The 13,394-nt window shown below is 45.5% G+C and overlaps 1 protein-coding gene across 19 annotated transcripts in view; it reads right to left on the reverse strand.

Moving 5' to 3' along the window:
- The window catches only part of ehmt1a (euchromatic histone-lysine N-methyltransferase 1a), a 182,477-nt gene that overhangs the window by 92,721 nt on the left and 76,362 nt on the right, over positions 1 to 13,394 (reverse strand). For 2 of the 19 annotated variants that reach the window (XM_061278723.1, XM_061278721.1), the window contains exon 1: positions 1,584 to 2,287. The exons of 12 other annotated variants lie outside the window; for them this stretch is intronic. In XM_061278723.1, coding sequence (XP_061134707.1) covers positions 1,584 to 1,913 — 330 coding nt within the window. In that variant the 5' untranslated portion in view covers positions 1,914 to 2,287. Of the gene's footprint in view, positions 1 to 1,583; positions 2,680 to 13,394 lie in introns of those variants that run through there. 5 more of the 19 variants (XM_061278726.1, XM_061278724.1, XM_061278722.1 and 2 more) reach the window with 5 other exon arrangements.

A 13,394-nucleotide genomic window follows, 5' to 3' on the forward strand; every position in this document is an offset into this window, starting at 1 on the left:
CGCGAAGGAGTCAATCAGTGCTCTAAGCACCGACTCCAGGTGGTCATTCGGGATTCATAGAATCATAGCTTTTTTCTAAGAAGCGGTAACCACCATCTAACCATCTAAAAGATGCTAACCACCATTATACTCAAAGAAAAAGAACATGGTCACATGCGTAACGACAGCCAATCACAGACAACGTTCTGTTTTGAGTTGCAAGTAAACGGCAAAAAATTAACAAAGTTGTAAATAGCATGAGAAAACATGAAGATAAAGCAGAGCTGAGGGAACCGAAACAGATGTCAGCAATGACATAACATCTCCTGGACTCCATGGAGGTTGTGGGTGATAGGAGGATGTTGATTAAGTTTAAATCCATCATGGACAACACCTCTCACCCTCTCCATGAGCTTGTGCGGTCCCTCTCACCCCCTCCATGAGATTCTGCGGTCCCTGAGCAGCTCCTTTAGCGTCAGACTTTTGCACCCTCGGTGTAGGAAGGAACGGTTCCGCAGGTCCTTCATTCCCTCTGCTGTCAGACTTTACAACATGCATGTGTTTCGTCTCTGCTAGCAGCACTTGTGTTTGTCCTTGTCTGTTATTTACCCTTTTTTGTAATTCTGGCACTTGTTTTTATTTGCACTCGTATTGTTCTTGCACTCATTATGCGCTGGTCTGACAAGTGAATAAAGTTCTATCATCATCATCAAAGGTGATGCTATTGTTGGGAAGAAAAGTCATTCAACTGTGTGGCATCTGTTTGGATATCTAAAAGGTGACGTAGACCATGAAAAATTTGACTGTCTGCCATAGTCTCCACAATACGCTTAAGCACGTCTGAAATAAAGTTTACATTATTAAAAAAAAAAAAAAAGGGGTTCATTTTCCCTAAGGAAGCCATTTGTGTATTTTGGGTCCTGCATCCCTGCAAAAGCGCTTTATATTATGGAATATAAATTACTTCTCATGTTTCTCACATTTGTCTACCTTTGCTTTACGACCAAGTATTTATGTATGTATATTTATATTTGCATCTTATTTATTTCGCTTTGTTCTTTACTTCGTATGTTAATAAAATGTCAAAGTAATTTCTAGTTTCTTCAGTTTTAAGAATAATTTAAAATATATCAATTATATGCATATCTAAATAAATTAAAAATATTGTGATAATAATTGAGATCGAAAGACATGAAAAAACTAAATCATGATGAAAATATTTGCCGTACTTCCCTGCCTTCCCGTAAGGACAGAGGTCTGAAAGTCGCTTATTGGTTATCAGAACTTTTTTCTGCCAAATATTGGAATCTGCATCGGCCTGAAAAATATCCATATGGTCTCGAGAGCACAGTTTAGCTAAGTCTATTGCGAAGCATTTCATCAGTGTGATAGTACCAGGATGTCTTTTCACTTTGCATGTCAATAATATTAAATTCACTCACGCAAGTGTTTATTTATCGAACATTGCACAACCCTGTCCTTAGGACTCGGTCGGTTGAAATGATTATGGGGCTCAAAAGGCAAGGTCAGATCAATTCATCAGATATTTGTGAAAATTGGAATTCTGCTACACTTTCTTCAAAAGCACATTAGTAGGTTCTTACCTCATCTCCACGTGTTCTTGTATGCGTATTTTCAAATGACGGATGTTTTGTATTGGATGCGTGGGCGTCTGAAGTTCCGACGGATGCTGCAAGATGCACATCCGTCGGAAGTTGAGTCGTGACTTGTCCAGTTGTGCTAAGTAACAGGCTGCCGAAATATCCAAACCTTCTTAGAGGGTAGCCAGCAGGCCGTGTGCTGACTCTGTGGAACGGAGTTGCTTTTAGTCTTGACCTGTCATCATGGTTGACACTGGTCCCCATGCCTGTCCCTAAATCATTGAAGGGTCCCCCGTCTGGCCGAGGACTCTCCGCTGATCCATTACGGTCCATGAGTGTTCTGAAGAAACTCAACTGCTGTTCAAATAAATATTAATCTACTATGTTACTATAACTACACAAACATTTGCAGCAGGGTGTTCAGCAAATGGGCGGACTCAGAACTGACTTTTTACATTCCTCATGAACTGAACTGTATGGAAAGTTGGACAGCGCGTCTCCCTAGCTAGCTAACAAGCGTAACCCTTAAGTATTCTCACCGGTCTATGGAGGTTGTGGTATGGCGGGTAACGGTTATGATTTGGTTGCGATATTCCCCGAGGTCTTCCAAAATTATCCTAAACAGGTCTTGTTCAACAGCGTTTGTAGTTAACTTTTTCATACATGCGAAGTTCTGTGATATGTTTCTTCTTCTTCTTCTTGTGTAGTTTATTTAGTAGTTGTCAAACCACCGTTTAGGTCCATTACTGCCATCCATTGGACTGGAGAGTGAAACAGTAAAGTCGGGCAGCAAATTAACATGTAAATACTCATATCGTTCTCATTCACCCTGTTTCCTTGATAAATAACACATTCACTGTTTCTGAATTTTGGTCATTGTCCCAACAAAATATTTTTTTACCTAAACCTATTCCCTAAATGTATATTGAGGCAGAAGTCAGAAACATAACTTTAATCTCTTGCTGACTGCCAACAAGTGAGTGAAGATTTGGTGGACAAGGGAACAAAGACAATACTACGCAGCAAAGAATACAAAGTATAAACATCCTTAATGGCTAATCCACTCAGAATTTTCGTTATTGTTTCATTCCCAAGAAAAGCAAGTTTATTTTCCTTTTGCACCTATGTTAAATTGTTAATGTAGTACGATGTCAATGGACTTGTCTCTTTTTTATCATAAGATCTGCATTCCATCAGCACATCCCAACTGCCATAAGGGTGTTTTCTATTTTATAAATTGTGCAGTTCAATGTACAGGACTGTCTCAGAAAATTTGAATATTGTGATAAAATTCTTTATTTTCTGTAATGCAATTAAAAAAACAAAAATGTCATACATTCTAGATTCATTACAAATAAACTGAAATATTGCAAGCCTTTTATTATTTTAATATTAATGATTATGGCATACAGTTTAAGAAAATCCAAGTATCCTATCTCAAAATATTAGAATATCGTGGAAAAAGTATACCAGTAGGGTATTCAACTAATCACTTAAATCGTCTAATTAACTCGAAACACCTGCAAGGATTTCCTGAGCCTTGAAAAACACTCAGCTTGGTTCAGTACACTAAATCACAAGTATGGGGAAGACTGCTGATCTAACTGCTGTCCAGAAGACCATCATTGACACTCTCAATCAGGAGGGTAAGACACAAAAAGAAATTTCTCGAAGAGCAAGCTGTTCACAGAGTGCAGTTTCAAAGCACATCCTCAAAAAGGCTATTGGAAGGGGGAAATGTGGCAGGAAACGCTGCACAACCAAGAGAGATGTCCGCAGCCTTGTGAAGACTCGCTTCCAGAATTTGGGGGAGCTTCAAAGACAGTGGACTGAAACTGGAGTCCAGGTATCAAAAGCCACTGTTCACAGACGTGTCCGGGAAATGGGCTATGATAGCCGTATTCCCATGGTCAAGCCTCTTCTGAACTCAAGACAACGGAAGTAGAGTCTGACTTGGGCTATGGAAAAGAAGCACTGGACCGTTACAGAGTGGTCCAAAGTCTTCTTTTCAGACGAAAGCAAGTTTTGTATTTCATTTGGAAGTCAAGGCGCGAGAGTCTGGAGAAAGGTTGGAGAGGATGAAAATCCAAGTAGCTTGAAATCCAGTGTGAAGTTCCCACAGTCAGCGATGGTTTGGGAAGCCATTTCAGCTGCTGGTTTTGGACCACTGTGTTTCATCAAGTCCAGAGTAAATGCAGATTTTAGAGCACTACATGCTTCCGTCTGCTGAAAAGCTCTATGGGGATGATGATTTCATTTTCCAGCATGATCTGGCACCTACCCACAGTTCCAAAACCACCAGTAAATGGTGTACTGACCATGGCATTACTGTCCTCGATTGGGCTGCCAATTGCCCTGACCGGAACACCATAGAGAATTATTGGGGTATTGTGAAGAAGAAGCTGAAAGACACCAGACCCAACAATGCAAATGAGCTAAAGGCCGATATTGAAGCATCCTGGGCATCCATAAGACCTCAGCAATGCCACAGGCTGATTGCCTCCATGTCACGCCGCATTGATGCAGTAATCCGTGCAAAAGGATTCCAAACCAAGTACTGAGTGCATTAATGGACATTTTCAAATGTTTGATTTTGTTTTGCTGTTATAAATCATTTATTTTTAATTTGGTCTGAGGAAGTATTCTAATTTTTTGAGATAGGATTTTTGAGTTTTCTTAAACTGTAAGCCATACTCAGCAATATTAAAAAATAAAAGGCTTGCAATATTTCAGTTGATTTGTAATGAATCCAGAATGTATGACAATTTTTGTTTTTTTAATTGCATTACAGAAAATAAAGAACTTTATCACAATATTCAAATTTTCTGAGACAGTCCTGTAGTTTGCCTGCTCCAAAGAGAAGTGACAAAAGATTATTTTCAGGTCTGTGGACTCGGTCGGATTTTTGCACCGAGTCCGGCCTCTTGACCACGAGTCCGAGTCCGGCTGTCCATTTTTTCTGTTAATTCATGTGACTGCTTAGTCTTTATTCAAGGCGAATTTAGATCAAAATCTAAATAATTACAACAGTTTTGTGATGGCTTTGTCTTTATTAAACATATAAACGAATACAATAAACAGATACTTTCAAGTTTTAATCATTAACTACACCATTATAGCTCAGACATTTATCTAAACACAAATAATTAGTGACGACCCCACAACTATCGAAACACATCAATGATATAAGCTGGGTGACATAATCGTCCGTGACATTGGTACATAATGTAAACATTAGCCTAAGTGCAACTCAACGTGGCCGCATTGATCGTAACTTACGCTCCGTTTCCCCCCCAAATCTAGAGGCAAAACATTGTTCTCTCGCTGCTCCCGGGTTCTTCCATCTTGGTTGCGCGCGGGGCATTGTGGGTCTTTTACGTGCACGCACGCAGGCAGGCAGGCGTGGGCGCGCACGCAACAACTAAATTTGTCTTCATAACAAGCAAGCAGGGCTGTGGACAGTATTCCTACGCGCATTCTCAGCAGCATGATGAAAATAAAATTGAACGTATTTTTTTTATTGTCGGACTCGGTCAAAATCAGCACAGAGTCCGAGTCCGAGTACGGCAAAAATGACCGAGTCCGACGAGTCCGAGTCCCCGAGTCCGAGTCCACAGCCCTGTGTGAAAATAATTTATTTTCAAGTCACACCCTTCCAATGGTGTAATGTTTCAGGGGTCACTAACTCCGGTCCTCAAGGGCCCCCTACCCACCCTGTTACAGATGCATCTCCGCCGCAATACACCTTAACACGTCGCATTCTGATGATGCTCGAGCCATGTGACTGTTTGTGGCCAAGGTTGCCAAATCCTTTCTCCCGTCAATTTAAGCCTTGTTTACATGTGTGGGGTTTTCTCTTGAAAGCCAAGAGAAAACCTGGCATTCTCAAACAAAAGTGAACTGGTGTTCAAAAAAAGTTCATTGGGCCCAGAATGAGCGCACTCACAAAAACCTTCATGAAGCAGAAATGCGCTACGTTAGTTCACGTTTGTGCAAGTGATGAACGAGTTTGTAGTGCCTTTATAAATTTCAGACCGACTTTATTGTGCCGTATATCGAACAGGGACCAGCGCACAGATTCTGACTTTATGAGACACTGGGCCGGTTTGTCTTACCACCTGTCAGGGAACCCACAACCTCCACCCGTTTTACGAAGATAGACAGTATCATCCACAGTAAAAGAATGGTCCACAGCTGTTCAGAGGCAGTCCTGGCTACTTTTGCTCCCTGGGCGAACCATCCGTCGCGCCCCCCCCCCCCCCCCACTTAAAAAAAAACAAACACCAAATCCCATCAATACACAAAAGTGTACATTGAATACAACAACAAACAACAACAGAAAAACAGAGAGAAAACAAGATAAATAAATGAAATATAGTGTGTAAACACCAATGTAATTTACGCAAATCCTTTGTCACAAATACAAATGAATAAAGTAAAATTGAATAAATACAAAATACTATTTGGCTAATAACCCATCCATCCATCTTCTTCCGCTGATCCAGGGTCGGGTCGCGGGGCAGCAGCTTTAGGAGGGACTCCCAGACTTCCCTCTCCCCAGCCACGTCATTCAGCTCATCCCGGGGGATCCCAAGGCGTTCCCAGGCCAGCTGAGAGACAGTCTCTCCAGCGCGTCCTGGGTTGTCCACGGGGTCTCCTACCGGTGGGACATGCCCGGAACACCTCCCCACCTCATCTGGCTCCTCTCAACGTGGAGGAGCAGTGACTCTACTCCGAGTCTCTCCCGGATGACCGAGCTTCTCACCATATCTCTAAGGGAGGGCCCGGACACCCTGTGGAGGAAACTCATTTCGGCTGCTTGTATCCAGGATCTCGTTCTTTCGGTCATGACCCATAGCTCGTGACCATAGGTGAGGGTAGGAGCGTACATCAACCAGTAAATTCAGAGCTTTGCCTTTTGGCTCAGCTCTCACTTTACCACGACGGACCGGTACAGAGTCCGCATTACTGCCGGCGCTCTACCAATCCGCCTGTTGATCTCGCGCTCCATCCTGCCCTCACTCGTGAACAAGACCACAAGATACTTGAACTCCTGCACTTGGGGCAAGACCTCATCCTTGATCTGGAGAGGGCATTCCACCCTTTTCCGACCGTGGACCATGGACTCGGATTTGGAGGTGCTGACCCTCATCCGGACCGCTTTACACTTGGCTGCGAACCGCTCCAGTGAGAGCTGGAGATCTCGGCTTGAAGAAGCCAACAGCACCATGTCGTCTGCAAAAAGCAGAGACGCAATGCTGAGGTCCCCAAACCGGACACCCTCAACGCCTCAGCTGCGCCTGGAAATTCTGTCCATGAAAGTCATGAACAGAAACGGTGACAAAGGGCAGCCTTGGCGCAGTCCAACCATCACTGGGAACGAATCCGACTTACTGCCGGAAATGTGGCCCAAACTCTGGCATTGGTGATACAGGGACCGAACCGCCCTTATCAGTTTGCTCGCCACTCCGTACACCCGAAGTGCGGTCCACAGAACTTCCCGAGGGGACACGGTCGAACACCTTCTCCAAGTCCACAAAACACATGTGGACTGGTTGAGCGAACTCCCATGCCCCCTCGAGGATCCTGCCGAGGGTGTAGAGCTGGTCCACTGTTCCACGGCCAGGACGAAAGCTACTCTGCTCCTCCTGAATCTGAGGTTCGACCTCCCGACGGACCCTCCTTTCCAGCACCCCTGAATAGACCTTACCAGGGAGGCTGAGGAGTGTGATTCCCCTGTAATTGGAACACACCCTCCGGCCCCCCTTCTTAAAGAGGGGAACCACCACTCCAGTCTGCCAATCCAGAGGCACCGTCCCCGATGTCCACGCAGTGTTGTAGAGCCATGTCAGCCATGACAGCCCCATAACATCCAGAGCCTTTAAAACCTCCAAAAAAGTTATGAACAGAATCGGTGACAAAGGGCAACATTGGCGGAGTCCAACCCTCACTGGGAGTAAGTCCGACTTACTGCCGAAAATGCGGACCAAACTCTGGCATCGATGATACAGGAACCTAACCGCCCTTATCAGTGGCTTCAACACCCCGTACTCCCTCCACAGAACTTCACGAGGGACAGGGTCGAACGCCTTCTCCAAGTCCACAAAACAGATGTGGGCGGGTTGAGCGAACTCCCATGCCCCCTCGAGGATCCTGCCAAGGGTATAGAGCTGGTCCACTGTTCCACGGCCAGGACAAAAAACACACTGCACCTCCTGAATCAGAGATTCAACCTCCCCATGGACTGCCCTCTCCAGCACCCTTGAATAAACCTTACCAGGAAGGCTGAGGAGTGAAATTCCTCTGTAGTTGGAACACACCCTCCGGTCCCCGTTCTTAAAGAGGGGAACCACTACCCTAGTCTGCCAATCCAGAGGCACCGTCCACGCAATGTTGCAGAGGTGTGTCAGCCATGATAGCCCCACAACATCCAGAGCCTTTAAGAACTCCGGGCGGATCTCATCCACCCCTGGGGCCTTGCCTCAGAGGAGTTTTTTAACTACCTCAGTGACTTTGGCCACAGAGATTGGAGAGTCCGCCTCAGAGTCTCCAGGCCCTTCTTCCACAATGGAAGGCATGTCGGTGGAATTGAGGTCTTCGAAGTATTCTCCCCACCGACTCATGGTGTCTCGATTCGAGGTCAGTAGCACGCCATCTCCACTGTTAACAGTGCACTGCTTCTTCCTCCTGAGACGCCGGATGATGGACCAGAATTTCCTTGAAGCCGTCCGGAAGTCGTTCTCCATGGCCTCGCCAAACTCCTCCCATGCCCGGGTTTTTGCCTCAGCAACTGCCGAAGCCGCGTTCCGCTTGGCCATCCGCAAGTCCCGCAAGCCAAAACGGCCTGATAAGACTCCTTCTTCAGCTTGACGTCATCCCTTACCACCGGTGTCCACGAGCGGGTTTGGGGATTGCCACCATGGGAGGAGTTTGGCTAATAACCCATCCATCCATTTTCTGTACCGCTTAGTCCCCACGGGGGACGCGGGCATGCTGGAGCCTATCCCAGCCGTCATCGGGCAGGAGGCGGGGGACACCCTGAACCGGTTGCCAGCCAATCGCAGGGCACACAGAGACAAACAACCATACGCACTCGCACTCACACCTAGGGACAATTTGGAGTGCTCAATCGGCCTACCAAGCATGTTTTGGGGATGTGGGAGGAAACCGGAGTGCCCGGAGGAAACCCACGCAGGCCCGGGGAGAACATGCAAACTCCACACAGGGAGGGCCGGAGGTGGAATCGAACCCGCACCCTCCTAACTGTGAGGCGGACGTGCTACCCAGCGCTCCACCGAGCCGCCCTTGGCTAATAACCATGCTTGAAAATTCCCTGAAGAAAGCTACAATAAAGGTTACTCAATATATACTATTATCCATGATGTGTTGGAAAATTGATGGAGCTGCACTGATTCCAAAAGGAAGCCTGTTGTAGACAAACAGTCTTTTGTGTGTATCAATAGTTGTGTACTTTTTGGAGCCCTTACATAGCACACTGATTCCAAGAGGAAGTCTGTTGTAAACAAACAGTCCTTTGTGAGTATTGATAGTTGTGTACTTTTTGGAGTCCTCGTCTAACATTTCATCAATTAAAGTGTGTGTGTGTGTGTGTGTGTGTGTGCGTGTGCCTGTGTGCGCGTGTGTGTGCGCGTAAAGGGTGGAATGTACAGTTATTTGTATAAAAATGGAAGCCAAATTACAAAGCAGGCCAAAAATAACTACCGGTGTGAACCCCAGGGGAGCTGCAGGCCCGGACGGAATACCAGGAAAGGTGCTCAGAGGATGCACCAACCAGCTGGCAGGGGTCCTCACCAAAATATTCAACCACTCACTATCACAGGCCACTGTCCCTCCCTGTCTAAAAACATCATCAACACCCATTAACACAAAATGCTTTTGAGAAAGTGGTTGCTCAGCAAATCAAAGCAAACCTGCCTACCACACACAACCCCCACCAGTTTGTATACAGAGCAAACATATCCACCGAAGACTCCATTGCCATAGCTCTCCACTCAGCACTAAGCCACCTGGATCGTCAAGGAAACTATGTGAGGATGCTATTTGTTGACTACAGTTTAGCATTCAACACCATCATCCTAGACATCCTCATCAACAAACTGATCCTCCTTGGCTAGCCCATCTTTATCTGCAGATGGATAAAACGCTTCCTAACAGACCGCCAATAAACAGTCAAATTTGGGTCTCACCACTCCCCACCATAACAATCAGCACTGGCTCCCCACAAGGATGTGTACTGAGTCCCTTACTGTACTCACTGTACCCCCACAACTACACTCCATTCCATCCCTCAAACTCCGTCATCAAATTTGCAGATGACACCACTGTAGTCGGGCTCATCTCAGGAGGAGACCAGTTTGCCAACAAGGATGAGGTTGAGAGACTGTCGGTCTGGAGCCAAGAGCACAACCTTACTCTGAACACCACAAACACAAAAGAACTCATCCTGGGCTTCCCCAACACAGCACAGACATGGCCCCACTCATTAGCAACAGCACCTGTGTTGAAAGGCTCCACTCATTCAACCTCCTGGGCGTGCACATGTCCTGGACTGTTAACACGACGACGGTCGTCAAGAAACCACAACAGCAAGTTCCTGAGAGTGGTCAATAAAAAACATCTTGAGAAGCAGCTGATTGAAACCTTTTACGGAACAACCATCAAGAGCATCCTAGCGTACCGCATCATGGTGTGGGCACACTGTCGCGAACAGGACAGCGATGCAGAAAGTGATTAACACCGCTCAGACAATCTTGGGCTGCCCTCTTCCTCTCTATATTTGACAAACCCTTGGTGCCCATCATGAATCTTGTCTATGATTTATTTTTTCATTGAACTGGGAATAGCAATATGATTACCTCTGGTAATCAACCCCTTTACCAATGACAGCTCTCCTCTCACTTGGTAAAAGTCTTTAATTGACATAGGTATCCGTTTTTCATACTCAGGCCACCCTGACTGAATAAACCAACTCACTAACTGAAGCTGGGGGTCCTCTGCAGTTGTGTTCCTTTATCTTTTCAATTGCTTGCGGGGTAGCTGGGAAATGCCTCAAGATGGAGTCGATGTGTGGAGCGACATTATTACTGTACATGTCATCCCACACCCCTTGAGTAGGACCTCTGGAAAGAGCATCTGCCACAGCTAGTGTCTTTCCGGTAGAATATACAGCCTCTGTGGTAAATCGCATCAAAATCATGAGAAGTCTCATCTTGTGGGAACATTATCCAAGTCCTTGTTGTTCATCAGTAGTACTCAGGGCTTGTGGTCTGTGAGAAGCTTGAAATGTTCCAATGCAAGCTAGAATTTTTCAAAGTTTTCGCATGCCCAAACACTGGCAAGGCATTCTTTTTCTATTTGCGTGGATTGTTGTTCAGCACCTTTGAGCGTCCTGGAACAATATGCAACAGTTTTCTAATCCTCCCTATAAATGCTGGCATCGACAGACACCACTGCCAGTCTGGTTGCATTGTACAATGTAAGTACAGGTGATGACATTAAAGCCATCTTCAATCTCTGAAATGCTGACTTGTGCAGGTCTCTGTTGCCATTCCACTGTCCCTTTTAGGAGCTCATACAGTGGCTGACCTTTTGTGGATAAGTCTGAGAGAAACTTGGTCATGTACATTGTTCACCTTTCCCAAGAACCTCCTGAACTCAGATATATTTTGAGGTTGTGGAAAGTCATTCATGCCAGCTACCCTCTTCTCATCAGATCTGACGCCATTCTTATTTAAAAACATGTCCCAGGAAACAAATTTGCCGCTGTTTAAATTTGCATTTGGTTTTGTTTAATTTTAGACCTGACGCTTGAATCACCTTCAGAACCTTCTCCAGGCATCTGTCTCTTCAGTTTTGCCATGAACAAGGATGCCATCCTTGTAGACTTCGGTTCCCTTTAGTCCATAGGTGTCAAAGTCAAGGCCTGGGGGCCAGTTACACATCATTTTATGTGACCCCGAAGACAAATTCTGCATCAACTTCGCCAATACTAAAGTTACAAATTGTCTTCACTTTAAAAAAATACAGATATTGCTTGCAATTTTTTGTTACCATTGATCTTTTAAAAATATTTGAACAATTTTTACTAGTCTCCGGTTTCAAGCTTAGTTATTTATCAGTTTGTTGACAGTCGTAATGGCGCTCTGAAGGAAACTATGACTATGATGTGGCCCATGACAAAAATGAGTTTGACACCCCTGCTCTAGTCCTCAAGTCAAGGGTCTCTGCCATTTTCCTTTAGAAAATTTCGGGAGCACTTGTTATCCCAAATGCATACCTCCAAAAAGGGGTAATGAAGGTGGTCAGTTTGCAGCTTTCTTCATTCAATGGGATCTGATCAAATCCACTTGCTGCATCCAATGATGAGAAAACCTTTGAACCCGAGAACCTTGGCATAATTTCCTCGATTATTGGCAATACGCACTTCACGTCTTACAGCTCTATTCAATCTTCTTAAGTCTGTGTAACATCGAACCTCTTTTTTGTTTGGCTTTAGAACTTCAACCTTGGCAGCATACCACTCTGTTGGCTGTGTTACCTTCTCTATGATGGCTTCTATTTCAAGTTGCATCAGCTCCTTCTTCACTAGTACTAGTGGCAGTGGTACTCTTCTAGCACAGGGGACTGCATATGGCTGGGTATTCTCGTTTAGAATGATTTTGACAGGTTCTATCTTTAAAAGACCACTTGTTCCAAAAACCGCCTCTACGTGGTCTAATCTCTGGACAAGAGCCATTTTCACAGTTTCTGGTCAGCTGAGCAGACAACTGCAGTTACCCTCCATTACATACACAGGAACATTGTATTCTTTACCCTGTATACATCTGAGTTTCCCCGCTGAACCGACAAAGGGACTTTTTACTTTACTTAATTTATGGGAGAGCCCCTTGAAAGTTCTTTCATTTATAACAGCCACATGAGCCCCTGTATCAATTCTAAATGTGAGTGGCACCTTCTCTATTTGAAGTGTAACAGTACAATTATACGAGTTGGCCAGCTTGTTGACTTCGCCCAGAAACTGTCCCTCGTTCTAAGTGACTTCATTCACTGCTTTAGTATGACACACCTTTGCCCGCATACAGACAAATGCTGAAAGCATCCAGGCCGGTTCGCAAGCGGGTAAGAGTGTGGCCTGAGGGTACTTCTGATGCGCTTCGAGACTGCTTTGGCACTACTGACTGGGAAATGTTTAAGCAGGCGGCCACTTGCAACAATTGGACGGACATAGAAGAGTATACTGACTCTGTTTCCTCTTACATCACGAAGTGCATTGATGATGCGACCCACACAGAATTCATCGCCACTCGGGCTAACTGGAAGCCATGGCTGACAGGGGCTGTCCTGAGGCTGCTGAGGGCCAGGGACAAAGCTTTCAGAGCGGGGGATGAGGCTGGCTTGAGAACAGCAAGGGCTGACCTGTCCCTTGGCATCAAGGAAGCGAAAAGGGCATTCTCTTGCAAGATTACTGCCCACTTCAAGGACAGCAGGGATGCACGGAGCCTATGGCAGGGCATTCAGACCATCACTGACTACAAGCCCGCGCCGCAGAGCTGTGAGGGCGACATCCGTCTGCTCAACGATCTGAACCGCTTCTTTGCTCGCTTCGACGCTCAGAACAGCACTTGCCCGGTGAAGACCCCTCCCCCTCCACACGAGGGAAAAGAGGGAGAGAAAACAAACTCCAGCCGAATCGGCCACTACAGGTTAGTTAAAGGCCATGTCATAGAAATGTGTCTTTAAACGTGTCATAAATGTTTCTACTGAGGTAGCAGTCCTAATATCCATTGGTAGGGC

This window comes from Syngnathus typhle, linkage group LG5 (genome assembly GCF_033458585.1).
Source record: "Syngnathus typhle isolate RoL2023-S1 ecotype Sweden linkage group LG5, RoL_Styp_1.0, whole genome shotgun sequence".
NCBI classification, from domain to species: Eukaryota; Metazoa; Chordata; class Actinopteri; order Syngnathiformes; family Syngnathidae; genus Syngnathus; species Syngnathus typhle.